The sequence below is a fragment of the Xiphias gladius genome, chromosome 9 (genome assembly GCF_016859285.1).
Source record: "Xiphias gladius isolate SHS-SW01 ecotype Sanya breed wild chromosome 9, ASM1685928v1, whole genome shotgun sequence".
NCBI classification, from domain to species: Eukaryota; Metazoa; Chordata; class Actinopteri; order Istiophoriformes; family Xiphiidae; genus Xiphias; species Xiphias gladius.
The window spans coordinates 4,028,260-4,056,031 of NC_053408.1; the positions used below are offsets into that span (position 1 = coordinate 4,028,260).

Here is a 27,772-nt window from a genome sequence, read left to right on the forward strand (position 1 = left end):
TTTGTTTTTTGTTTTTTTTCTCCTTTTTTCCTTTTTTCAAAAAAGAATTTCAAGTTCCACAATCTCTCGAGACAAGATTCCACTTTTGACTAAAAATAAACCCAGGTATCAAAAGAAGAGTATCGTTTTTGCTTAAACCCTGCAGAGATAACGTTGCTGATTTGGAGAAGATGTTTTCTGGTATCAGATCTCCGGGACAGAAATACAGTGCACTAAAAAGCCTGTCCCTTTTCCCCTCGCCGCAGGTCAGACATCTCGATCTCATGCAGCCAGCTGTGTTTGTTCTTTTAAAGTTGTTGTTTTTTGTTTTTTTTGTTGGGTGGTCTGGGCGGTCGTGACATCAGAACTGTTTACGAAAGGTCAGATCTTTAGTAAGACCGAGGAGAAACCCCAGTTGATAATTTAAAGTCTCTATGGAGAAAAATACCCAATGCGGTGGGATTTCGACCTTCGAATCCTCTGTATGCAGTAGTGTGCAAGCACATGGGAGAAACATGTCACCAACACGAGACGTGTGGTGCATCAACATTTGCAAAAATATATCTTCATATCTTTTTTTGCGTTTGCAGACGGACAGTATAAATAGTAAATTATACATGGAAAATATATATGGGGACTGAACTAGGTACATTGTACACTGGCTATGCTAACTTAAAGTGCTAAGATACTTAGATTTTTGAACAGGCTGCAAGCATAAAGTTATATTCTGACTAAAATTTCCCTCCACTCACTCCACTAGAGAGGACGCATCAAGATCAGGGCCCCGCCCTGCAGGGCACCATCAAGACTCAGTTAGGGTAAAACCGCCTTCGGGCTGATCGAAGCGTACTTTCACATTTGTATTCTCTAGCTTCTCAGTTGATTTGTCAGCTGATGACGCGTGAGACTGGAATGTTTTATGCTTTAACTGCCATGGAAATCATACATCTTTGTTTTTAGAAAAGTGAAAGTGAACTGGCGTCAAACCCCGGTCGACAGTCAGTCATAATACCTTCACAGTGTCATTCCCTCACCACTTCAAAACTTAAAATCTTCACTCACGTGACGTGTCACCGTCCAATATGTATGTCTGTCAGATCATTTCAATACGCCGGCTTCTACCAGATCACTCTCCTTGGCACTTACTGCACAGAATCCTCTGCAACATGTACTGCAGTTGTGTTTGAGATAGAAAAATTTCCAAGCAGGTGTACGGGATTTAAAGCTAAGTGGTAAGAATAGTCTCTCGCGAACGACGCCTCAGATCTCCCTGATCATTTACTCTTGAAACACTGAAACTAATGTTTTGACGTGCGGAGCTCCTGAATTGGCCAGCCCTCCTCTCATACCTCATCGGTTTGCTTTTCTAAAGTGTACTAAGTCTGTTCAAAGTGTACTACACCGTGAAACTAAAAACAACACGATACCTGAAACTGTCTGAAACCACACAACAAGACTCATAACAAAACAGCAGCAACCAGAGCCAGTGATTATACAGGCAGAGCTGTCCTAAGGGCAATTGGTAAAGGACTCTGCATGTAGATTCACAAATCCAAGACGGACCCGTGTTTAAGTACTTCCCAAACAAAACAGGCCCCTGTGCCATTTTGCATCCCTGCCTATAGCTTTACGACGTAGCTAACTGGTTCTAAATCGATCGCCTGTTGATTCTGCGTTGACTTTCCATTTGTCCAGGTCTGCCAATCTCTTACATAATCTATAAGAGGAGAGAGCAGATGTGTGCGCGGGCTGGTTGCCATGGCAATCAGATCTTGCTGTTCTCCAGGTGGGAGTCGATGTGCTTGATGAGGGCGTCGTCGGGGTAACCGACGGGGAATATCAGCTGGCAGAGAGGGCAGCTCCTCATGTCGCTCTCCTCGGTCTCCATCCAGAGCTGCAGAGCGACACATGCACACACACACACACACACACACACACACACACACACACACACACACACACACACACACACACGTAATTAGACTCAATTTACTCACTTCACTGGATTGTAATAGTCACTCTTGGAGGCAACAAAATTACATCACTACTTCTTGAGTTGTCACTTCAGACTTAAAAAACAGGGACCACTTGGTCTTAACATGAAATAGACCGACTAGTAGTAAATCCAGGTGGAACCTCTCGTCCAAGTCCCGATTCAATGCTTAGTCCAGTTCCGTTTTAGAGACAAGAAGACTAATTGGAGAAATGGTTCAAACAGAAATTATTTTGGGCATTGTGCCCACTTTCTTTGTGGGTGAGATGAGAGGACTGATATCAGTTTCATGTTTGTGCACTGAGCACAGAGCCAGTGGCAGGCCTGCTTGGCCTAGCTTGGCTCAACACCAGCAAAGTGTGTCATTGGCAGTTGGTCTCCAGAATGACACGTAAAGGTGTTTTCGTTTCGTTTTGGTTTTTTTTTGTTTTTTTTGCTGACTATTTTCTTCCCCACTTTTCCTTTCATTTCTAATTTTTGTAAGAAAATGAACTCAACACTGCTACTTATAACACTCATATCTTAATCCTAGTGGTGTAGGAAATACAAAAAACATCAAAACCAAAAAAATTGACTAAATAAAATAAAAGGAACAAATAATAGTAGTATCACAATGAAACAGAGATGTCCTGGTAACAAAGAGGCAGGCAGTTTCTTAATGAATGAAAAACTTATAAAACAAAAATTAAATTAGTAATCACAAAAGTACTATTAATAGCAAGGGAGGTACTGTAGTCTTGGCCTTGTTTCAAGCCCAACACCAACATAACTATTTTCCACCCAATATCCATCACCCTTTAGTGGCATAGTCTAAGGATACATCTATATTGACATATTATTTTTGTAATAGTGGCTGCAACAACTTTGATGATGATGATAATGATGATGATGATAATAATAATTATTGTTGTTGTTATTGTTATTATGATAAGATAAGATATACTCTTCTATTGCACCCGTTTCATTCTTGTAATCTATCTTTTCGCGGTAAAATGCATGATTTCCAAATGACTGTAATGATGCCTTCATTGATCCGGTCTTTGCAGGGTTTGTATAACCGAGCCAGCCCAAGTTGTTCAAGATAATCTTTTCTGTTACCGTGCAAATTGACAGAAAAATGTTTTTCATTTAGTTGGTACAAGAGGACAGCTGTGCCAGTCTCCCAGGCGGGTTCGGTATATGTCTACACTCCAAGCCACAGATATATTGGTGTTTTGAAAACTGCGACAAATCATTGTTACAAAATTAAAGGCGTTTATTTATCTGACAGAGCTTGAAGTTTGTCTGAAATTAATCTGCTGTGTATTTGGCTTATACAACTTTTTTCACATACACAGTAAACACCACCACCTGTACACAGGCTTTGACGTGTAAGATTGGTGGAGTTCCCCTTAAAGGCTAGGGGACCTCAATCATGATGATGAAAATAAACCAGCGTAGTCAATTTCATACCTGAAGGGAACAGTGGTCTCTCGTGTCAAAACCATGACATTGCGTTGACCCATCCCACCTCCGCGACCACCTACGTCGGTGGACTTGGCGCGTCTATAATGGCTTCACACTACTTTTTCCTTTGCTAGCAATGGACAACAGCGATTATTACTACGGCTGCTAGGGGCCTTTGTCAAATGAACCTAAACATATGCTATTATGCATTTGCTGAAACAATTCATGCAGTCATTTTTCTAGTGAGGATAGTTTTGCTTAGCTTTTGAGACTGGAAGCAGGGGGAAACCGCTAGCCTGGCTCTGTCAAAAGTCCGAAATTACACCTACCAAATCCTCGAAAGCTATTTTTTTTTATTGGACACGAAGTATCTGGCTTGTTTCATCAGTAGATGAACAGAAATTAAAAAAATCTAAATTTGTGGTTTGAGGAGGAGTTACACGTTGGAGTAATTTTTTGGACAAACAACATTTTATCCAAACACCCTGTACTTCTGTGCCGTGTCTCCGGCTGTGGCACAGGTTGCCGGACGCAGGTTGTGAGCACAGGTTTTGTTTTGGAGTCTCTACAGACACAGTAGTACCAAACTGGGCAACCTCGGTGCGAGACGTTGTCGTGAAATAGTTCCACAAGATGAACAAAGATGATGAACAATGAACATTTTTATATTTCTGCTCATGCACAGATAAAACAAATGAGATACAGAATGTTATTTAGCTTTAGAGTTGTTGTAAAGAATATGTTTAAAGCTCGGAACGGAGCCAGAATAGCCGTTTCCCTTTAATGCTAAGCTAGTCTAAACACATCTTGACTTCAGCCCTGGAATTAATGCACAGTCATAAGACTGATATCACACTTCTCATCTCACTCTCATAAAGTGAGCGAATAAGTGTATTTCTCAAAAGGTTGAACTATTCTTTTGACAGAACATGGAACGAGGAAGAGATGCGGTGAAGACAGATGTCTTGAGATGATTGTGATTTGCAGTCTGAAAAATCTACACTGAGTGGAAAGTCTTGGGGTTAAACAAGTTCTTTTCTGTGAACCAGCTCAGCATTGCTGCATTAGCTGCAGTGTGTAAAATGTTTCACTCTTACAACTTCATGGTATCAAATTCGCTAAATTTGTAGCTGCACTAACTCTTTAACAATGTTTTGATTAACCTTTATACTTTTACTCACATTGATTGAAGGCCAGGACTGAGCATGCTCTGCTGACATGTACCCGGGCTGTGGGTGGCAGCTGAGGGTGTTAGGCCTTTGAGGGATGGGGAAGGCTGAGCAGGACGCTGGGCCTCTCATGACACCGCTGGGCACTGCAGCAGAAAGCACTCCCAGCGTCCGCGGTGGGCTGATGGGATGTGGGCAGGTCCACTCCTCCTCATCTTCAGAGGACTGTGGGGGCTGGGGGGCCGGTGTGGAAGGAGGAGGGGGCTCAAAATGAAGGTGGGCAACCTCAGATAGTGGGAATGGCATCTCCCTGGAGTGGCGCATGGAGCCCTCCCCGAGGCCTCCATCTCCTCCTGCACCACCTTGATGGGGAGATGGGGAACCCCTGTGCTGCAGTCCACCGTGAGGAGAGCCCACATGTTGGGGCTGTTGTTTTGGGTAGCCCTCAACGTACGGCCGTGGCTTAGGCAGGGTGGAGACAGGGTCCAGAGAGAAGCGGGGTGGGCACTGGTAAGCCGAGGGGTCGGCAACCTCGGAGTAACTTCGACGGCCCTGGAAGCTGGCCCTCAGGTGCTGGCTGGGCGGCCGGCAGGAGTAAGAGGCCGGCCCATTGTTGACGTCCAGCAGGGGCGAGCGGCGGTGCATGTCTGGTGAGAGGCGCTGCAGTACTGGGGAACGTCTCTGTTGGATTGGGGAGTGGTGTGGAGGAGGCGGGACCGGAGAATGGCGCTGTGAGATGGGCGAGTGACGCTGAGATACTGGAGAGTGGAGCTGGTGGTGGATGGGAGAGTGGCGCTGAACTGAGAGGACACACAAAGACACGAAAAATTGTTTGACAACCTGTTACAACACTATATGGTCTTCTGTGTACTTTTGGTCTGGGGCTGCTCTCCATGGTTCAGGCTAGTCCCTTTGGTTCCGGTTAAGAGAATTCTTAATGCCACATACATCGATTATTTTAGACAATAGTGCGCGTCAAACTTTGTGGCAGCAGTTCGGGGAAAGCCCTGTCCTGTTTCACCATCGCCCCCATGCACAAATTCAGGTTAGTGAAGAAATAATTTGCACATGTAGTACAACAGAAGGGGGAGACACCAGTCAGTTAGTTACAGTGGGGGAAATAAGTATTCAACATTCTTACCACATTCAACACTGACAATGCAGCAATTCACAGGAAATTTAGTGAAAATAAAGTTCTGTGTGAATTTCTGGATTTAATACCAATGTCTGGTCAAAATTTCATGTAAATTGCTGCATTGGAACTGTTTTTAATAAATAAAAATAAAAAAATAAAAAAAATTGTTGACATGTTGAACACTTGCAGTATTTCACGCATTGAAAATCTGGCTCTCGACATTTCCAGTACAAGCAGAAGAAAATGTCACCGGTTCACCACATTTATCGTGCTCAGCTCAAATATCAGATTCTCATAACCCGTCACTGCTGCTCCCTCTGGTATACAAATTGTTCTCTTGTTGTTCGGCACCGAAAACGCTCATCAGAGGACATCTGCGGCAGTGTTTTACAGATATACCTCTCTACAGATATTCAGCGAATAGAAATGCACATTTTGTTCCTCTTTGTATTCATAAAAAGGTTTAGATCTGCACAAGAACAAATGTAGTGTTTCCTGTAATTACAAGATATGGTGATGAGTCAGTCACCCCTGTAGTCACCACTTCGGCTCCACTTCCCATATCAAAGAGGAAACATCATTTATGGCCGGTTTGTTGAGGTGTTAAAAAGGAGGGGGTGTTTGTGCTCTACGGTGCTCTCTGAGCCTCCAAATGAGGCGGGAAAAACTCAAATGGGAAGATTCAGTTCACACGTAGTCTTACAGCACAATACCCCGGAGAACTGTTACGGCACAAGGCAAATCCCCACTTCCCTGGTTATTTCAGCCATTCACGAAAAGTATTTGTTTTGTTGTTAAAGATAGCCAAGAGGCAATCATATCACTTTTACGATCCTGTAACTAATTAAGCAGAAGTGCCGTTCAAGTCACATTTTCCAGATTAATGCACGACCTTCAGGGAAAAGTCGAGCAGAGGTTGGGGTTTTCTGTGTTTTTCCCACTGTTAGCTCCGTAGAAATACGCAGTTATTCACTGATTCACTGAAAACAGTTTTCCAGTTTGTAAAGGTCCTGCCAGTGGTTCCTTTTTGGTTGGTGGTAACTAATAGATGCACAGTTGTGAGACATTAGGTGTGTGTGTGTGTGTGTGTGTGTGTGTGTGTGTGTGTGTGTGTGTGTGTGTGTGTGTGTGTGTGTGTGTGTGTGTGTGTGTGTGTGTGTGTGTGTGTGTGTGTGTGTGTGTGTGTGTGAGACTACGTGTGCAGGAAGAGAAAGGTGTTGCTGCTGTTTAGCACTTCTAAGTTGTCCTCTGCAACATGTCTCAGCCTTTAGTGAGAAAACTGTAGCAACAAATCATCATCAATCAGTCATTAGAATTGCAGAGGCAAACATGTAGGGACCTTCAGTGGTGTATTAATAGTGTCTGATTTTAAATGGCGTTTCATTTTACAAAGTATCAGCATCTTAAATTTAAAAAAAGAAAAAAAAAAATCAGATTCTTTTTGTTAAATTTACAAAGTGTTAAACATTTGGTTGCAAACTGAAGTTATACCAACAAGAATTTCAGTGGTAGAATGTAACTGAGGGCAGTTACTCAAATACAGTATGTAAGTTCAAATTTGAGGTACTTTTACTTTACTTGCGTATTTCAGTTTCATGCTACATTTATAGTACTTTAACTCCAATACATTTCACTGGCAAGAATTGTACTTTGTCTCCAGTCTTTTTATTCGACAGCTTTAGTTACTTTACACGTTAACGAATCTTGATTTGAAAAGTTACTATAACTACTTAATTAGTAAAGTAAGCGTATATGTTGTCAGTGACTGTATATAAGTAATATCTTGCAATGATGACAGTATACAAAGTGGATAAAATTTGCTCTCCACCAACAGTGAAACTGTACTTCGACATTGTCGGTAATAATATTTCAAGGAGCCTTTTTTTCCTGCATTTTTTTTTTTTTTTTACATGTGATACTATAAGCACATTTGACTACTTTAATATTACTTGCACACTTTAATGTAAGTAGCATTAGGAATGCGGCATGCTCTGCTACTTTTACTCAATACTAACTAACGTAAACACTTCCTCCACCACTGAGGGACCGAGAGGATACTGAGCCAGTTTTTCCACATTAGTGCCACACAGTATTTTTACATGGGTACTGTCGATGCTAACCTGGACTAGCCTGCTCCTGTGAGGCTTTCCTCAGGATCTCCGTCTGCTTGGAGCTCAGTGCTTGGAGGCGCCCCAGCTCCTCTGTTAACTCTGTGTAGGCCAGAGCCAAATTCACCCTGTGGGAGGAGGGAGGGAGGAAGGGAGGCAATTATGTAATTATCATAATCATTGCTGTTACAGAATATTACAGTGTTTTTCGAGTGTTAATGTATTACAACTGATTATACAAACCCCTAATCTCTGTCATTACAGTGTATGCCACTGTTTAAAGTTAATAAATGGCTTTTTAATAGTGTAATATGTGAAACCACAGTCAACTGCATCACAAATCCACACTGATCTTCATCTCCTCTTTGAAGAGAGCGAGCTCTGCAGCACAGCCTCACAAACCGGGCTGGCTAACCGAGGGGCTCGTAGGCTTATGTTAGTAGAGTCACAAGTCACGGCACATAACCGAAGTGCATAAAATCTCACCATTTCATGGAAGATGTATCGTGAAACTCTCAGGGGCCGTGACAGAGTTACTCTGTTTCAAGAACCATAAACAAGGACGGTTCCGCTTACAGGCTTCTGTGTCTTTTAACCATGGCAACGCCTACTTTAGTCTCGACTCTTCAGCTTGAAACTGATCCGAATCCCACAGTATAAATGAATGTGAGCCAAGCACTATGGAAGAAGATGCGAGGAATAATCTCTCAGCAGACTGTGCATCTCTAAGCATCTATTTGACATCTGAGATGGGATAAAGAGAATTGTTCAGTGTGTGGGGGTAAACGCAGAGACGTGTAGATGGCGTAGGCTGCTACTAATTAGTCACTGCTTTTGCTCGCTGCCCTCAAATCTGATAATGGACAGTTTATTGCAAATCTCTAACCAATTTTTCTAAACTCGGAAATTGATTCATACCAGCACTGACAGTGGTAGTATAGAATGTAACTTACAAGATGAGAGATGTGAAACCATGAAATCTAACTTGAAATCTGTTAAGATAATCAGCTTATGCTGCCAGTTTGAGTAATTTCTTGTATCAAGGCCAGCGTTTCAAAAAACCGAAAGTTTTGATAAATTTCGTAAATGCAATAACAAATGTGCAACTTAAAAAACAAACAAACAAAACCAGAAGTCCACGATCGCACATCTACCCCACAGACGAAAAGGTGACGGTGTTGTACACAGTGTGTACCAGAAATTTTTGCCAGACTGATCTGATACAGCACCTCCCGATAACCAATTTAGCCTCTGCTGACTAGAATTTCACTTGGTTCATTCCTCCGTAGAGATGGTGGCGGATAAAAAAATAACAAGCGACACTCATGCATATTCTGGGGTTTTCTACTTTTATAAGGAGGAATAGATATGAACCTTGACTGCAACGCTGACACCCAAAAAAAAAAAAAAAAAATCAAAAACAGAAATACTTCTGTATCCTGCCTACACAGCAAATAAAATGGTGTCAAATTAAAAATATGTTGCTCGGCACGCCCGCGCACTAAGTTAATTGAGTCTTCCCACACGTGTGTGTGTGTGTGTGTGTGTGTGTGTGTGTGTGTGTGAGTGACAGAGAGAGAGAGAGAGAGAGAGAGAGCGAGAGAGAGAGCGAGAGAGAGAGCGAGAGAGAGAGCGAGAGCGAGAGAGCCTGCTGCTTGGGTACATATCATAGGAACACTGCACATTTTTTGTACTAATAACAGCAGATTTTTTTTTCCACTTCTCAACATACAATCTCATTCTATCCTTTGCTACATTTTACAGATATCTGCAAAGATGTGCACTGGAAAAACAAGCTCGGCATTTTTGCATTACATTTTTAAAACCAGCATACACTGCTACAAGTTTGACACCCCCCCCAAAATATTTTTCAAATAATGTCAGGGACCCCATTTCAAGGAAGCTCCCAATTTCATGAAAAACAAGTCATAACTTCCACTGGTTAGTTGTCTTTTGTCACTGGCCCACCTGGCTTTCCACCATCCTGTTATGACTCAGATAGAGTGGGGTATCAAACTCCCTTCATCCCCCCACCTCAGAACATGCAACATCCTTCTTTGTGGTGCGAGTCGGTGGAACCTGGTGCGAAAACACTGAAACGATTCTGTTCCAAAAAATGCACACACTCCTGCCATGTGGCTTTGGATAACTGGCCTCTCGAAAGCATCCAGAAATATTTTGTGCATCAGTAGGAAAATAATAATCATTGAACGTACTTACTGGCATGGTGGGTGGAACGCTGAGTATTAGAATTTTTAATGCAAAAGCACCCATAAGTTAGAAGTAATTTCTTCCTTCCCTGACTGCTTTCAGACGACTCGCAGCTATGGCTCTACACTGTCCCCTCTCTTTTTTTTATATGCAGGTAGATACTGAATTCCTTCACAGTTACGATTCACGCAGCTCTTCCTTTTCACACTTTTACTGTCTCGCTTTTCAATTTTGCTAATGTGTTTTGACAGTCCTGTGTCAGGGAGATGGGTTTGACTGCAACACCCCTCAATGCATGGTCTTGTAGTAAGACTGATTTGTGAACACCTGCACGGGTTGGGGCAAACCCAAAGAGGGTGTCTCCGCCATTGGCTGTTTCAGAAAATCTACGAAATCGGGTCCCTCGTTTGCTTTTGTCTCTGCATGTCTAAAAATACTTTGCACATTTGCAAGCATGGGTTTGTTCTTTTGCATTTTTTTTTTTTTCATTTGTTTCATTTTTCATCGTGCTTATGTTTAACTGCACAACGTACGTACTGTACAGTGTACATTAGTGTGTAGGAGGGGTGTGATAATGTCAATGCAGCAATGATGAAAGGCGTGTGAACTGTTTGGGTACAAGAAAATATGTGTGTGTGTGTGTGTGTGTGTGTGTGTGTGTGTGTGTGTGAGGGTGTGGGAGATGAAGTGTAACCTGAAATCTGACCTCTGATCTGATCAGATGTTTCCAATAAAGAGCTGTCACTGCAGCTGCCTGTGAGACCTGAGCTCCTCTCTATTGGAAAGCAACACTCACGGGCACGTGAAGGGCAGGGCCTCCAGGGAACACCACCACTTAAAAACACGGTGGTGAGCAAGATGTGGCGTTGGTGAATATTCTTCTAAACACGTCTCTGCGTGGTTGTGTTTTCTGGAAAAAGGAAGATATTCATGGTACCGACAAGAAGAAAGTGAATGTGGGTCTTCACTGCTTGCCTTTGGGCTCGTGGAGGACATGTGTTAAACGTCCATCGGACCGCTGTGGGGGCTTTTCACACCCTGCAGTACACACTCTGTCATACCTCACTTCTGCTATGCGCATGAAGCCCTTTCAGCTGAACACAGTGGTGTCAAACAGTCCACACACCAAGCCAACAGTAAAAGTGCAATAAAGATTCAGTGATGCGTTTTTTGCTACCCGGTAACGTCTTGTAATGTTTTTAGAGCTAATTATCAATTCAAAAGGAAAAATGGATTTTCTAAAAGCTGCGCTCCGCCGTTCAGAAGTCAGGGTTGATTCTAGGTAGAATTTTAATTTTCAAAACAAGGTTATTTAAAAAAAAAAAAAAAAAAAATTTCCAACAAGAAATGGGAATTCCACTTGAACTTAAAATCATCATGTTGTGATTTATTGGAAACAGCTCTCACTTTCTGAAAGGTGAAGAGGAATTAGTCAGTTGCTCTCAACGCTGAAGTTAATGTGGGTGGGTGGGTGGGTGGGTGGGTATGGGTAGTGCCTGGTGGCTGCCATTGTCTACAAAAGTGTGGCTTGTGGTTGGTAAGAAGAGCTTGTTTAGGGTAGTACTAGTGCTGAGGGAGGCAGATGAAAATCCACGAATGAAGTCATGAAAGGTGTGACTGGTAGCAGAATTTATAGTAAAAATAAGTTTCCCTAACACAACCTATGGAAAGAGCAGAGAGGAGAGAGAGGGGGTAAAGAAGCAAGCATGTTTCATTGATTAAATTTGTTATGCTGTTAGATGAAAATGTGAAACATCCGCTTTTTTTGGATTTACAGGTGCTCGTTACAAAAATTTCAACACAACAGAGAAGTTGTGAAATCATCAAAGACAAAACTGAGGCTTAAATTGAAAAAAAACCCTCAATTTTAAATAACACCAATTTCCCCCAGCAGGCTCCCCTCCCGATTAAAAGGTGCTGGTGGATAATTAGGGCACAGTCGGTGTGTTAATATGCTCTAAAACACACACAAACACACACACACACACACAATCTTCCATATCAATCTGTGCAGTTTACACTAAATGAACCCAATTACAAGAATAAGTATAGGCATTGTCGGTTTTCAGTGGGAGTAAGTGATATAGTTGAGTAAACCCAAAAGGTGACCAAGGTCTGGAAAAAGCAGTAGGTTTCCACCACACACTCACTGAAAAACTTGCTGTGGTTTTTACTTTCTTTTTTTTCTTTTTTTTTTTTTTCTTAGCCTGTGACATCTTGAAAGCAAACAGCCATGCATGGCCTGGGGCAAATAAGCGACTTTCTTTCCTCTCAGAGTAAGTCAAACACCGTTCCCTCGTCGGCTGAAAGTGACAGAGAAACGGGTGGAAGCGCGGCAGCTTGAATACCCACTGCCGCCCTCGTTTTGCCGGTTTCTGGATGAAAAGAGAGGATGCTTAGATAGATGAGCTGGGACTTCATGCCTCATAGAGGTGTCCAACAAACACACGCAACATGAGGAAATGGACAGGAAGGCATCCTACTCTGTGCTTACACTGCCCCCTGCTGCGCAGACTAATCTCTTGCCAAACCACCTCGAGCAAATGTTTAGTGCAGAAACACCGGTGTTAAAGTTGAATGCACATAAATTGTAGAAGAATGTACAGTAAATGCAGCATTTGTGCACAAACAATAATACTCCCTGTATTAAGGCTGTGAGAGCTTGACTGCTTTCTAGTGAGGCACCCGGAGGTCAGCCTCAGCACATCACAGCAGGAGAGTAAATATACAGATGAGCAGCGGCTTCTGGTGAAACTTTTCCCCCTTTGCCCTCATCCTCTTGTTCTTTCTTTTCTCCGTCGTTGCCGTAGATGATGCTCCCTAACCAGCATCTCTCCTTCCTTTACTCCTGACCCCCCCACACAAACACACACACACATACACACACACACACACACACACACACACACTTTTCTCCCACCGCCCAGAGATCGGCTGCGGTCACTTACTGCTCATCTCCCACCTTCTTTATCCACTCCACATCACACTGCTTGCACGGGGAAGTCATTTCCTGCCGAGGTAGAGCGTGAAATTAGATCAGCATGCAGGTGATGGCAGAATATTGGACAAAATCCGACAGCAAGAGCCTGTCGGAACAACATTTTAAAGGTATCACTGTCAGAAAACCGAGTGTGAGATGGTGCGTCTTTGGAATGATAATTATCATTTGAGCACTGTATGTGTGTGTTTTTATTTGTGTATACCCGTGGCAATATGTATTATTATTTTTTTTGTTTGTTTTTGTTTTGTTTTTTGGCTTTATGTATGTAAAGTAATGCCATTAAAGAAGCCACTGTTTTTTGCAGTAACGCTCCAACAAACGGAGTTTGAATTTGGAAAGTTGAGATTTCGTTCTCTCGTCAGCTGAAGAATAATATCAGGGTCTTTTCCCGACCGGTGTTTTATTTGCCTATTGCCACATTCATATCCTACTGGAATTATCCTATTTTAATTACCAGTTTCTGGATTTGTTCATGGTGGTGACTTGGAAACTTGGATTTTCCCGAAAGCTCAGATACATTGAACGTGGCCTCATGTGGCAGGGTTGATGCTGTTTAATGTTAAAGTTAGGGGGGGCTTCCAGTTACCTCAGCAAATTGTTCTGTGACTATGCTGCGAGTTATTCGTTGTAGAGTAACTTATCGAGCACACCACAATGTCAGTGATATGGCGCGCCTGATTGTAGCCTCATATCTAAATCCCAGCGGTGTAAGTCGCTAAACAGCAGCTTCTTTTCTTTGTTTTAGTATTCTCTGGAGCTTATTAACACAAGGTTGGCTGTGGGAGAGATAAAATCATTCTGTTGTTACCAGAATAAACAGTTGGTCGGAGCCAAAATGTGCCCGTTCCGGCCAAATTCATTTAAGGTAATTCAACCCAAATTTAATGTATATAGCTATATATTGTCAATGCACGGTAACCACCTGAATGATGTGGAAGCTCGAAAAATAGACGTAGATTTGGGGAATCTTCTCTAGCTCTAACATTCATCCCATTGGAGACTTATTAACTTATTAATCACTGTCTAAAGTATTACACCATCATATTTAGTTTTCTATATGTTTGGAGGTATTACCAAATTCTGAGTGTCTAGCCATAGATATAGATAGATAGATATATATAAAAAAATAAGGACACACACTCTGTACAGCTTCTCTAATGTTATACTATATGATGGTACATGTGTATGTTCACCTCTCGGGCAATGCTTTGGCTGCCTAGCAAATAGAATAAGCTGAAATCAGAAAGGAGGCCTCTTGTGTCCTGGACAGAGGTGGTCACCCACACGCGTGGCATCACCATAAACCTACGAGAACTTTTTGGCCAAATAATTTGGGCCACTTAGGTGCAGCAGAGACACGTTGTGGACACAACGTTGAAATATCATCACCTTTTAAGTTGCCACAGTGAACTTATTGTCAACCTGGCAAATTTAAGTCCAATACTATCTCTCTTTTTTAGCTCATTTTTTGGTCTCTACCAACTACTGAGGGGAAATATCTGGCTCTTTCGCTGCTAAATGCTCTACGTTCACCAACTAGTCTCTGACTGTGTCAGTCTGTTCTTTGGTGACGAGCAGGTAGATCACAGTGGGTTTTTAAAGCTTTTTCTCTGAAAACGACGCTATGAGAGCAGTGAAAATGAACCAAAACGGTAAAGTCATGGTCCAGACTGCTAAACAATGAGTCGAAGCTCCGTAAACCCAAGAAGCGCTGCAGATTCATATGATAACCCCCCCCCCGTAACCTAATCGATGTTCAGTTGTCAAATGAGGATATTGTAGAGATAAATGATTCAGTAAACATTGGCACTGAAAGTCCAAAAACATTGGCTTTGAATGTAATGTGGCGTTTTGCAAAATCATCCACTGTCAATTCTGTCTGGAGATAAATTTGACATTTAAATTTCTCTTAATGCTTCTCACAAATCAAATTTAGGATAATTCAGGGAATGCGTCACAAGAAAGCATTAGGGTTGGTTGCTCTTAGTTGCTCTTGCTTAGTCCTTTTACATCACCGAAATTGTCCTGACGCCGTAAACTCCACCCATGTGGCACCCCAAGCAGACAAAAACAAACCAAGACTGACCCTCTCCCTCTGGCTGTTCTGCAGCTGTCTCATCTCCTCCTTCAGTCTCTCACACTCCGCCTTCAGCTCCTCTTCCCGCTGACACGCCCCCTGGGCCTCGTGCCGTGCCCCCTCTAGCTCGGCCTCCAGCCGCTGCAGCTTCAGGTCGGACAGGGCGTCCAGGCTGCGGGAGCTCTGAAGGGTCAGGGCCGGACAGTCCAGCACTGGGCGGGGGAGAGAGAGAAGGGTCAGGGGATGGAGAGAGGGGGAAAAAAAATGTAGACATGAAATACAAAAGACGCCGCCACATTTTCATCGCTTTTCCCCTGACTAATGCAGCGTTCTACCATCCACAGTTGTTGTACAGTAGATGAGTGCGAAAGAGGAGGAAAGAGCTGACGTCTTCCAAGGGCAGCATCTTTCAGTTTGTACCTGGGTGATGTGATCTGCGTGGGCATGTTAGTGATTCAGCTCCGCTCACACAGAGTCAGTCCTTGAGCCAGAAGACAATGTAACAGCGCAGCAGTATCCTCTTTTATATCCCGGCTCCTCCTGCCTCCTCACCACCGCAGTCATGCGTGCAGTCACAGGTACACACATTCTGTACGCAGTCTGCACTACAAGATATACTCTCACATCCACCCTCTTTCATCCACACCCACGGTCATTAATTATTACTGTGCATTACTACCTCGCGGACTGCGACAGCACACACATTTACAAACAAAAAAGCTTATACGCTCCTTTTTTTTTTCGAGTAAATGCAAGAGTTGAAGCCTATGCAAAATGTTCCCTTCTCTTCATCAAGGGTATACCGTCAGTTCAGGCGTCTGCCGAGGTGGCCGCCACACATTTCTTCAACGTTTCCATCGGCCACCCACATCGTCGCAGGCAGCAAAGTTTAGCCTCTACTGACTCTGGAACAGCTAGAGTCTAACAGAGTCCCCTCTACATCAGTAGTAGACTGCGTCTTTTATCTTGAATTCAGTGCTTCGGCCTGAAAATGATGGAATCTGCTGAGTTGGTGGGACTGTTTGGCTTCGTGATCCAAACTCCTCAGTGACTTACAGTGAATCCAGCGGAGCGACCTGCTTTGTTCAAAGCAACTTTGAAGCTCCATACATTTCTGATGCAGGAGATGATTCGCATTGTAATAAGTCAAGGTTTTTCTGGCAGGCGGTAATACAAACTAGTCACAGCAGAGGTAACTCGGCAGTCCAGATGGAAGCAACAGGCTGAATAATGCAGAGAAATCCTCAAATTTACACTGACAGTCACTCCACTCAAAATGTTTTTGAAGCCCGAATGATTGAATTTCAATCACTTGCACTCGTATAGTCAAAGGTCTCTTTTGCCGCGGCTGCAATTCGGGGAGGGGTCGGAACAAAATGTCCAAGCTGGTTTTCTCCGCGCATTCCGGCCAGATCGTTGGATTTGATTAAAGATTTGAGTGATAGACAAGATATGAACAGTGATAAACAGTGATAACTGGTGTCTGGCCTTTTTCTCTTTTTTTAAACAAGCTTGTAGTTGATATATAAATGTCTTATCTTGCTCTACTTATCTTACTTTGTAGGAGTTATCAACATGAAACAACTGACGTACTGCATTATGGATGAGTATCATAGTGAAGTATTACATAAACCAAAATACTGACCCAAACAACTCTCTGAAAAGCTGTGTGTTACATTTGCATTATATATGTATAAAAATACAGGCAAGGCTATGTTTTGTAAAGCACCTCTCAACAACGAGGCAATTCAAAGTGCTTTACACGAGGCATGAAAAGGTATAAGACAAAATATAAAAGTAGCAGACAGAGGCAGGATTTAAAAGAGTGAAATGAAATAGAAGATCAAAACTGCTAAAATAGAATAAGACAGATTAAAGATTAAACAGTGCCTTTATTGAGCAGTGCAAGATATGAATAAATAGTCTGAAATTTAATTTAATAATTGATTTAAATATTGACTTAAAAGAACTTACAGCTGGAGCAGACCTCTAGTTTTCTAGGAGTTTGTCCAGACATGTGGTGCAAACTGCTCATAATGTAGCAGCAGATGCGTAATGTATTTTTGGCCCCAAACCACTTAGTGCTTTATAAACCAACAGTAAAATTCTGAAAAAAATTCTTCGACACACAGAATCCTTCCTTGGCTGGAAAAACGGTTATTTCAGTTTCACCGTTGCTTAACTGGAGACATGTCTGTACCTCCAGTCATTGATTTATCCGAAGCACCAGTGCTCGTATGGGACCATAGGCACTCGGTGACACTGTAATATAAATCTGTGTGTCGTCTCCGTGATTAGATAAACAGAAATACATCCTGAGAGAGAGGTGACAGTCACTCACTGTGTGTGTCTGGGCCGGCGTGCAGCTGGAGGTACTGCATGTCTTTGCTGTGCAGCTGCATGTTGAGTTTCTGCAGGGAGTTGTCTCTCTGCCTCAGAGCTGACTCCAGGTTCAGGATACGCTCGACATGCTTCTCCACCAGGCTGGTCTGTAATCACACACATCCTTTTCAGTACCTAATTTGAAACAGCCAGTTACACTTCAAGTACACAGCATTCAATTATTGACAGAGGTTGTGTCTATTCTTTGGCATTTATGGCCTGCACCAAACAGCCGAGATGGAACGAAAGTTTCCCTCTTCGTAACCTGCTAAAATCCAGTTTGGGAACATGTCCAAGGCTGCTAAATACCAGTGTCACTAATCTACATTCATGTCCTAGCACTGATATTTTAGTTCTGATATTTGCAAGCAGGGGACTGGTGTTTTATTTCATTTGTTTATGAAAAAACCTTTTGATTTAATCATTTAAGTAAAAAAACGGCGAAAAAATGTGGCCCATCTTGGTCTCGATCTACAATAAAAAAAAAAAACAGGAGGAGTGTTAGAGATTTTACGGAACACATTAGGAGTTTAAACCATCCGGGCATCACATGGGAACATTTGCATAAATACATCTCTCGGTAACACAAGAGAACGCAGGGTTGACCTACAGTATGTCAGTGTTCATGTATGTTTCTGTGTTACCCAGCAGGTTGACAGGAAGTGCAGTGGGGTAGGGTGGAGAAAAATTTTCTTTGTTTTATATTTATTTACTTATTTTAGTCTTTCCTTTTTAAGAATACAAAAATGCATGGGGGGGGAAATCAGTGAGGCCCAGTAGGTAGACGGAGCCGTATTAACGATCGCAGCCACAGCTTTCGGTGACACTGACACTGAGGTGACACACACAGTCCTTGGCAGGCGGCAGTTCCAACTTCGTTGGCGCACCTCATCCCTTAATCGCTCTGACCACGCAAAACTGCTGAGGCCGCTCGGCGCGAGCTGCTCAGCGGACTTCACTCTCATGTGAGATGGTTTATTATCACAGAGGGGATCTGGGGAGGCCCAGCCAGCCAATCTGTTCAGTTGGAAGCCTCTACCTGGTCCGGATCGACTTTGATTTGTGACCAGTTACAGTGATGCGTTCGAAAAATAAGATTCTCACAGTTCTGAAATCTACCGACGAAAGTTACATACAAAATAAAGCTAAAGGCTTTGTTGGCAAGATTTAGAGTGTCTACCGTCACAGGTTTAAAAAAACAAAAACAAAAAACTCAATCAACTGTGTTGTCTAAGACACGAAATTTCACTGAATGACTCTAAAACGACTCTTCTCTCTGGGGGACTGTTCACTCAGAGTAAGACGAGAAGGAAGTTACTTTGATTGTGCACCTTTTTTAGACTACACTGCTCATTTCAAAGTGAAAAACTTGAAAAGTCAGTTTTCCTTGCCTGTTCTGTCAGGTTGGAAAAAATCTGAAAAATGTGAGGAGAGACAAAGAAATGCAAATATAGTTTAAAAACCCATTAGCCTTCATGCAGCTGGCTATTCCTCTTATTTACCATTTATAGTACGTAGTGTAGTTATAATTCTAACCAGCGAGAGTGTGAGTCATTGTACAGTATTGCACGGACTGAATATATACAGTAAACTGTCCTGAGAAGTTGTGGTTAGGAAGAGCGTCCTTTCATGTTGTACCGAATGGCCGAGATATCCTGACTTCTAGTAAACAGTATGGGTGAAGCCCTCAAAAACACCGAACCCTACAGTTTCTGCAGTGCAACTTGGATGCATCTTTCCTTAGACAATCCTTGCCGAGTAATCACCCCACATTTTACAAACCCCAGGTCTCCAGCTTGTAACGCAGGTGTCTGTTATACATTCGCAATTTCAGGGTTATTTTCTCTGACTCGACTAAGCTCCCTGCAGAAGCCACAGAGGAACGTTATACAACTGTTTTCATAGGCGGAGTAGTAATCCTCACAACGAGTAAACTGAGCTTTTTGTGTGAAATTTGTGCACTGCCCCTTTTTTAAAGGGTAAGCATGTGCTCAAGTCCTCTTTATTTTTGTCCCGAATCCCCACCAGCTTCAGGACCTTTGACCAACCTGTGAAGGGGAGGCTCACAAGTAGAGTTATTCCTTCAGAGGCCAAATACAATGTCAGAAAAACAGGCAGAGATGCAATTAGCATTCTTTGCCGCGTCGCCATAGCAAGGGCATAAGACCGAGCCGCAAAAACACCTCCAGACCAAACGTTCATAAACATATAGTTTTTGCCATATAGTGTATTTGGTGAGTTAACTATAAACATCTAATATGTTTATTTTCTATTCATGATTTTAAGCCACGCTGAGTTTTACATTTTATATTCGTCCCCCGTCATCAGAGTGTGAAATGAATTAATGAGCCATATGGCTCCTGCGTAAAGTGGCTGTAAAACAACGAATGCATGGCGCAACGGACTGAATGTCTCTGACCATCTTGTCCAGGTCCCTCTGGAGGTTGCTCTTCTCCATGTGAATCTTCTCATAGGCCTGGATCACGTCTTCCAGCTGCTCCTCTCTCTCCTTTCTCTTCTGGAGCTGAAGCCGAGGCAGAGAGAAAGAGACGCTGAGACTGAATAAAAAGCTTGACATATATTCCCCCCACCACCACCACCACCACCGTCTTTGTCAGTTTTCTAACTTCCTCACAAAGATGAAGAGAGGAGGAAAAAAAAAACAACCCAAACTTCCATTGTGAGAGTCATCAAATGTGTCTCTTAAGAAAACTGTTGTGTAACCAAGCAAATTTAGGACACTGAAATCCTGACACCTCGGCATGTACAGCAACGCCTCCCCCATCTCAACAAATAGATAAATCATGATTTTAACCAAAAACAAGGGGGGTAAAAAAAACAACAAAACAAAACACTTTCTTGATGTCCTGCTGATCTGTTCTCCTCACGCTGTTGCATAATAAGAGGGTGAATTTCACTGGATGCCATCATCACATGCCGTTTGACGCATCTGAGGGCAGATTGAGTGAAATGAGGAGATTTTCCAAGCAGATGGGGATACAGGGGTGAGGGCGTCGCCCCCGAGGAGAGCAGGATTACTCCGGACACGCGCACAGAGGCAAGACTTCAAAAAGAAATCCCTAAGTTCTACAGATGTTCTTAAATTTTTCTCTTTAGTCTGGATGCTGTATGTGTCATTGGTTTGTTGGGTGAAATGGCTCTCAGGTTCAGAGCTGTCTCTTTTTTGTTCCAGGTTTTAGAGAGTCTTTTTAGTTTTAAATGGTCTTTTACAAACAGCGGCATGAAACACTAGATGTCATTGCAGTGTGGCACACGGCTTTTCCCAAATTTTAGCCACATTTTCCAGAAACTCTGCAGAAGAAAATGCGAATGGATGCATGATTCCATCCATGAACTTCTATATGAATATTAGGAGTCGGCCCGTCGAGATAAACCAGATAAACCCATCGAGATAAAGAGAAGAAGAGGGTGAAACGAGACTACGTTATTAAAAGAGCGCCAGTCAAACCTCCAGTGATGGAAAACATGATGGAAATAAGATATAATCCCTTTATTTAGAAATAAAACTGAAGTTTAACAAAGATTTTAGATACTTACAAAAGTTTAAATCATTCAAATTAAATAATTTACTTTTCACTTATGTTGTCTCTTCCAAATAAGTCTAACCATGGGGTTTGTTTAAAAGAGAAATTATTTTGAGAGGAAATAACTTTTCCAAGAAATGACCCGTCTAAGGAAAAGTTGAATTCCCATGGATCAGTTTTGGATCAAAACACCTCGAGTTCACGTGGCCTCAAGATCAAGTAGTAAAGCAGGACCTATTTTAAGGCCCTTCTGTGCAGGGGCCCCTTATTAACCCTGCATTTCTTGTTCTTTCTGCACGATTACTGCTGTTTTGCCACTGGCATCATACTTGGTTTACTGCCAGATTTGCGTTTTTGTACTTTTGTATTTGATTAAACACATGAATTTAGGACTGTGCAAAATATAAGCACAAAGGTCTTAAAGCAAGATTTGACTCGGCGACACTCCTCGAGACGTGGCCTCAAGATCAAGCAGTAAAGCAGGACCTATTTTAAGGCCTCTCTGTCAGTTGATATTGTGCGTCAGTGGTGTAAACTTTATGTCCAAGCGTTGCACAAAGGGCGGCTGCTGAAACATCCATGTAATGCACGAATAAATAATTTAAGTGAAGTGCTTTCCCCCTCCTGATTGTTGCTCTTGAGGATTCAGCACTCTATTGAATCACTATCTAATACATATTACCGAGCTAAATTTACACACAGCATGCTGGGTTGGTCGCTTTTGGTGGTTGCATGAGTCAGACAGGATGTGAGGAGCAGCTGCACATGTGCAGTTTTATCTGCATTTTACACGAAAAACATTGACAGGATTTTTTTTTTTTTTTTTCACCTTCACCTACTGCTTCCTAATAACTGCGAGTCACCACTTCACCGATAGGAAGAGGGTGCGTGCGTGCGTGGGATGGGGGCGTGGGGGGGGGTGGGTGTCCTGTCCCAGTAGTGCATGCTCAGTGAGCCGTGGCCATTTCATCTCTCTGGGTGCCCGGTGTCAGAGCCGTGCGACCTTGTGAGTCCCACGCTAATTGTTTCTGCTGCTCCCGTAGACCATTTCCTTCCTCTTTCTCGCTCTCGAGATCTCTTCACCTACCTCACTACCAGTTTTACCGCTGCCTTCCTGAGTCAGTTGTTTCTCATTTCTATTTCCCCGCACTCTTGTTCACACGGTCACGAAAATAGTGGCGTTAGTAGTGAAGGAAATGAGTGGTCCAAACACATTATGGGTGCTGCCATTCTCCTCGCTCACTCTTTTTTCACTCTCATTTTTGGATGGGAGTAACGCTCAAGCATAGAGTAGAAAAGTAGTACTACTTTTTTTTTTTTTTTTTTAGTCCTTCCTCTGAAATACTGCCTGTATGTTACATTCACACATGTTCTTTTTAGATTTTAAATCTCGCTGTATGTGAGTTTAAATAATACCAATTAATTTCAAAACGTGTGATCTCAACATACACAGCAAAATCTTGGCCAGGTTTAGTCCGAATTATACCGCGCCTCAAAAACACAACACCAGCGTGAAAAGCCCGCGTCACAGCGCTCCTTGGACGGTTTCTTAAAAACACCAAATCTCAGTAATTTCGCTTGGACAGCAGCTTCTATTGCTTAATTAGTTCTAGACGTCTTTCAGCATATGTCCACCCAGGGTCGGCCTCAATTCAGTTTTAATTCAATTAATTCGCATGCAGGCAGGGAGAATTCCGCAGAATTCGAGCCCTGAGAAAAACCACTTGGTGTGGTAAGGTTTTCTTTTCTCCAGTACAAAAAAATGAAAACAAATGTATAATAAAGAGGCTTTTTCTCCTGTTTCTTACATCTGCCATTGTGCCTCATATATCTCCTTTCTCCCTCTCTCCTCTCTTCTGCCTCTGCCTGTTGTCCTCATCTCTCCTCTTACCTCGTGGGTCAGGACGTTGACTCTCTGCTGCAGGTTGCCATTTTCGGAGTGCAGCAGCGCCGTCTCCTTGCTCTCAAAAGAGCAGTAGGAGTTGGCGTCCTCCCCGAACTCGCTGATCATAGGGAACTGCGAAAACAACAAGAGATAGACATTAAACAAACATGAAATTGGAGTCTTAATAATGAGGACGTGGTTAAGACTGAGTGTAGAGTACATAATCTAGTAAAATGATAGTGAGTGAGTGAACGCTGTTGCTTATTTATATTTTTTGTTTTGCTTATACTCCTTTTTTTTTTTTTTTTTGCCCGCTGCATTCCTCATTTTCCGATGATTTCACGCTGGGATCATTAAAGATTCATTGTGCATCAACTGCAACTTCTCTTTGGCCCAGATATCACTCAGAGAATCGGGGTGTTTTTTACTAATGTCATGTTTTTCTCTTGAACTAGACCCGATTTTTTTTTTTTCAGTTCTCCTAAACGAATCACAGAATTAACATAGCAAGTTCTTGCAATCATACGCTTTAATTTCATCCCACACAATGAAATCTGGAGAGGGACTGTGACTCAGCTGTTCGTCAATCTGTCCATGGTTATTGATGAAACTCGACGAATGACTAAACGAATGAGGAATACTTTTTTCAAAGTTACACTGTCTGGCCCCTGGGTGGGTGCTAAGATATTCATTTGAATGTTTTTATGCCAATCACTTTATCTCAGACACTGCTCATCAGATTTGAACAGTCTTTGTTCAAGTGATGCCATTCAATCTGTAAATCTGTCTCGTAATGTTTTCTTACGTCTCTGTGGCTCTCAGCTCCAAGCCCACCAGTTTTTTATACTGAAGATGTAAATCTTCAGAAACATCTCTCATATCTAGTTTCATGTCTATAACAGGTTCAGTAATTTTGTCAAGCAGCTGGGCTCTGCTGTTTTTTAGCAAATGTTATTCAAACGGGAGTAAACAGTATATTTATTGGGACTATTTTGAGCTGTGGATGAATACACGTTTGGTGCTCTAGTGAGTGCTGTATATCCAGCAGCAGATCAGTGTGTGTGAGACTGAGTCAAAAATAAACTACTCTGTGTGTGTGTCTGTCTGTGTCTCTGTGTGTGTGTCTGTGTGTCTGTCTTCATGGTAAGGAAGGAACCTGTCACCCACAGTGTGGCTCACTGATGTGTTTTTAATAGTTGTTGGACAAGGATGGAGCTCTGTGGCACGGAGGGAAAGAGATAAGTCAGGTTACTTGTGCTTGTTGAATTCATGGCTGGTTTTTGTCTCTTAATGGGATGCGTTGACAGGAATATAAAAATCTAGAATATCCCCACCCTTATTCTTTTAAGATCACAGAGGGAACATATTTCCGTCCTACTGCATCACCACAAGTCGTCATTCATTGGGGAGAACATATTTACTGTTGCATAATACAGAGAAACAGAGGTGATACCGGGATGTAGCAGCATTGCATGAAAACCTTTTAAGATATGATGAAATAATTGCATCATGTGCAGCTGCGATTATGCCGATTACGATTATGTAATCCTAATTTTGTAGAATGTGCTTTGATGGGTTGTACCACATTCACTGGTGTTTACTTATGAGGTAAGCAATTTGTCTAGTTACAGCGCTAAACTGTTGTTTGTTAGCATAAGCCTGTGTTAGAAACACACACAACCAGTTATATAACTGCATGCAGCTCAACCTAAATTAACACGTTTGCATCGAGACTACCTACCATAAGCACGGAAAGCTTTTCTGTGTGAAGTCATTGCTGCCGATGCAGTGTCTATTTGAGGAGCAAACAGCCCTTTTCCATTTAGCAGAACACCTCTCTGCGCTCAGTTTAACAGTAAATGTTTGCAACATGGGCAAAAAAAAAACAAACCCCAGGGGGCCCAAGGATTCTCACGCTGCTGAGCATCGGGAACTCTAGACCGGAGAACAACCTCACTTCAACCCATGTTCGAAGCAGCAGGAAGCGCGCCATCTGCATCATTACAGCAGCGGTACTCAGGCCTCTTGTACTTAGAGAGAACGCCTGCAGAAACACCTACCACTCCGCAAAAAAGGGCTTGAAAGCAGTTGAATATTGCCGATGCACACATGGCGATTTGGACATTTCAGGTCTGTCTCGATGGATTTATCCCAATCTAAAAACGGCCACATTCTGTGTATTTACAAAAGCACACGTGTGACAACTCCTACTCCAAACAGCTAACATCTGCACCTGATCTCCCAAGATCAAAACACCTGACTCTCTGGGAATGGGGCCCTGAACAAAACTACCACTTTGCGAGTCAGTCAACAGCGCCGCGCCGGCCCGCAGCATTCAGTAACAGCTGCTCACCAAGGGGATGCAGGGTTTCTGCGCCGGCACATACGTACGACAGGAGAGGAGAGACCAGAGTCGAACTGTTGAAGCTTTCATCTCGTTCGTTCTTTACTGGAAAAATCGATCCGACAAAATCTCTAAATCCAAAAAATGTATATCAGAAACATCCGCACGTGTCGTCCGATTTTTTTTTTTTTTCTTTGTCAAAGCTCTCTGGAGCTATAGTTGCACAGGCATTCGACACGAACATCGCAGAAGATTCAGAGTTTCCCTACCAACATCGTCCCTTTCAGACCATAATGCGGCAACAGCTTGCCTCTTACAGCGGCCTCTTTAATAACATTTTTTTTTTTTCGTCTTTTGAAGCATTTGGTTTCTTCTACTCTCAAAAAGACAAGTCCTAAGCTATGGATACTGCTCTGTCCAGCAGAGTAAACACTACGGCTTGTTCGGTGTCCTCGTGTATCTCCAGTAAAAGTGGGCGACACATGCCGAGGGGAAAGTGGGTACATTGCAGCCGCATCGCCATATAATTCCTAGAATAAGTAGAGCACCGCAGAGTAATGATAATAAGAAGAATATCCAGTGGATTTTTTTTCTTTAATCCTACTTTGTTCTTAATTTCAGCAATTTCTCTTCCTTGCTCTTTACATCATTATCTGCTTTTACTCCCTCATTTCTCTTCCTTTTTCTGTGTCTTACTCTGCACCCTTCCGCCCATTTAAATCCCTCTTTGCACTTATTTTCCCACTTTTCCTCACTTTCTGTCCTCCCACGCTGTTCCATTACGCTCCTCCGCTCTTCCTCCCTCCCTGTACATCTGTCTGCCGGTCCAGCTACTGGTAGGAGGTGGATTTCTGCTTCACCTGCTCCCTCAACCAAGTGGAAACTAATCCGATGTCTCCGACAAGTCCTCCAACCAGCATAACTCAAGACGTGCAGTAAAAATGAACTAAATAAGCAATGCTGTCTGCCCTTTCCCAATACCTGAACACTCATGACCCTCATTTGTCTGCGGGCCTTCGACATGAACCTTCTTTGTATACAATAGCAATTTTCGTGCTGACTCGTCAATTTCACCATTAATCTTAATCAAGATTAGTAGGTTTAAACCCAGGAGTAAATCCATGATGATGTAACAAATCTGTATTTTGAAGTATATTTACAAAATGTGCCATCCATAGCCCATGATCAGCCATACATTGGTTGGGACTTTTTATTTTGATAACAGACGATGATCATTTTAATCATCTTTCTAGCAAAAATGCCAGAAATCGCCAGGTTCCAACTTTATCACATGTAAGGATTTACTGAATTAGTAGTTGGTCAAATAATAACAAGCTGTTTAAATAAATCACCTCGGGCTGTGGGAAGACGTATCGGGCATTTTTCACTATTTTCCGACATTTTATAGATAAAATAATCTGTAGATTAATCAATTAATTCTTTTATTGGTTAATCGGTAATGAAAATGATACTGACCCCTTACTTAATGCTGTCTCAGACAAGCCAAAAAAAAGAAAAAAAAAGAATCAAGATAACGGGAACTCTTACAGATACCAACGTAAAAGCCTGTGACCTCTCCTCATTGTTCAGACACGGCATCCATATACAGATCACATGTTAATACCAGGTGCCAAAAGGCTCCATTGTTATTTGTTAGAGGACTTTCTCTACTCAACTACATAAGCTCCTCTGAGCCGTTAATTCACTTTAAACAGTTCCCAGGCCTCCTTTCGCTTATTACAAATGGGAGTCAGTGTTTTATTTATTTATTTAAGCATGAATTAAAACTTCAGTAGGCGTCTGCCCTCTATATATAGAAAAATGATTCCTTCCTTTTGGAGTCAAGTTTATTCCCCCGCTGCTCCGGGATCAAAGCCCACCAAAGCTTTTTCCTCTTTTTATCTTTGTGTACAATTGCTCTGCCTCAATAAAAATGGAAAATACTTAAGGGTGAGCGGACGGCTCCCTCCCCCCTTTTTGAAAGACTTCCAATAAATTCTGGCCTTATCGTTGCCAGTACCGGAGACCCGTCTGATACCAACAAGGACAACTGTGATGATTAGGTTTCCAAAATGCTGTAATACTTGACTTTGTGATGCGGCTTTGAGGCGAAAACCCTTCACCTTGATCTCGTAGATCTTGAGCTTCCTCTTGATACTGGTGTTCTCTCTCTCCAGGCAGGCCAGCCTCGTCTTGATGTCCTGATAGGCTGTGATAAGGGCAAAGTGTGAGGCTGAGTAGACATCGTCGGAGGGCAGGGGCGAGGAGTGCCACGCCACGCTGCCGCAGCCATCCTCCTTCAGGCCCCCTGCGTCGCCGCCTCCTCCCAGCAGCCCCAGCTCCCCTCCGCCAAACAGAGACTGCATCACTCAGAGCCTCAACCTGAGGACAAACGCAGACAGAAATTTGCTTATTTATTATTAAATCCACCAGATTCTTTCCATTCAATTAAATGTACCTATCAAAAATAACACCATTTCGTACCGTTTCTCACTGC

At 42.6% G+C, this 27,772-nt stretch overlaps 1 protein-coding gene across 1 annotated transcript; it reads right to left on the bottom strand.

Moving 5' to 3' along the window:
- Window positions 1-333: 333 nt before the first annotated feature.
- Window positions 334-27,641, bottom strand: tbkbp1 (TBK1 binding protein 1). The gene is made up of 9 exons (XM_040135651.1): window positions 27,399-27,641; window positions 22,938-23,063; window positions 19,921-20,025; window positions 17,461-17,608; window positions 15,129-15,331; window positions 12,990-13,051; window positions 7,843-7,958; window positions 4,600-5,387; window positions 334-1,873 (listed from the first exon to the last, which is right to left on the bottom strand). The coding sequence occupies exons 1-9, from the start codon at window positions 27,639-27,641 to the stop codon at window positions 1,745-1,747; spliced, it is 1,920 nt and encodes a 639-aa protein (XP_039991585.1). The 3' UTR covers window positions 334-1,744.
- Window positions 27,642-27,772: the final 131 nt, after the last annotated feature.

Coding starts and splice junctions, on each gene's coding strand:
- tbkbp1 (XM_040135651.1), bottom strand. CDS start 27,641: ATGCAGTCTCTGTTTGGCGGAGGGGAGCTGGGGCTGCTGGGAGGAGGC. Junction 15,332..17,460: donor CGCCGGCCCAGACACACACA/GTGAGTGACTGT, acceptor TCCCCCGCCCAG/TGCTGGACTGTCCGGCCCTG. Junction 5,388..7,842: donor ACAGGAGCAGGCTAGTCCAG/GTTAGCATCGAC, acceptor GTGTCCTCTCAG/TTCAGCGCCACTCTCCCATC.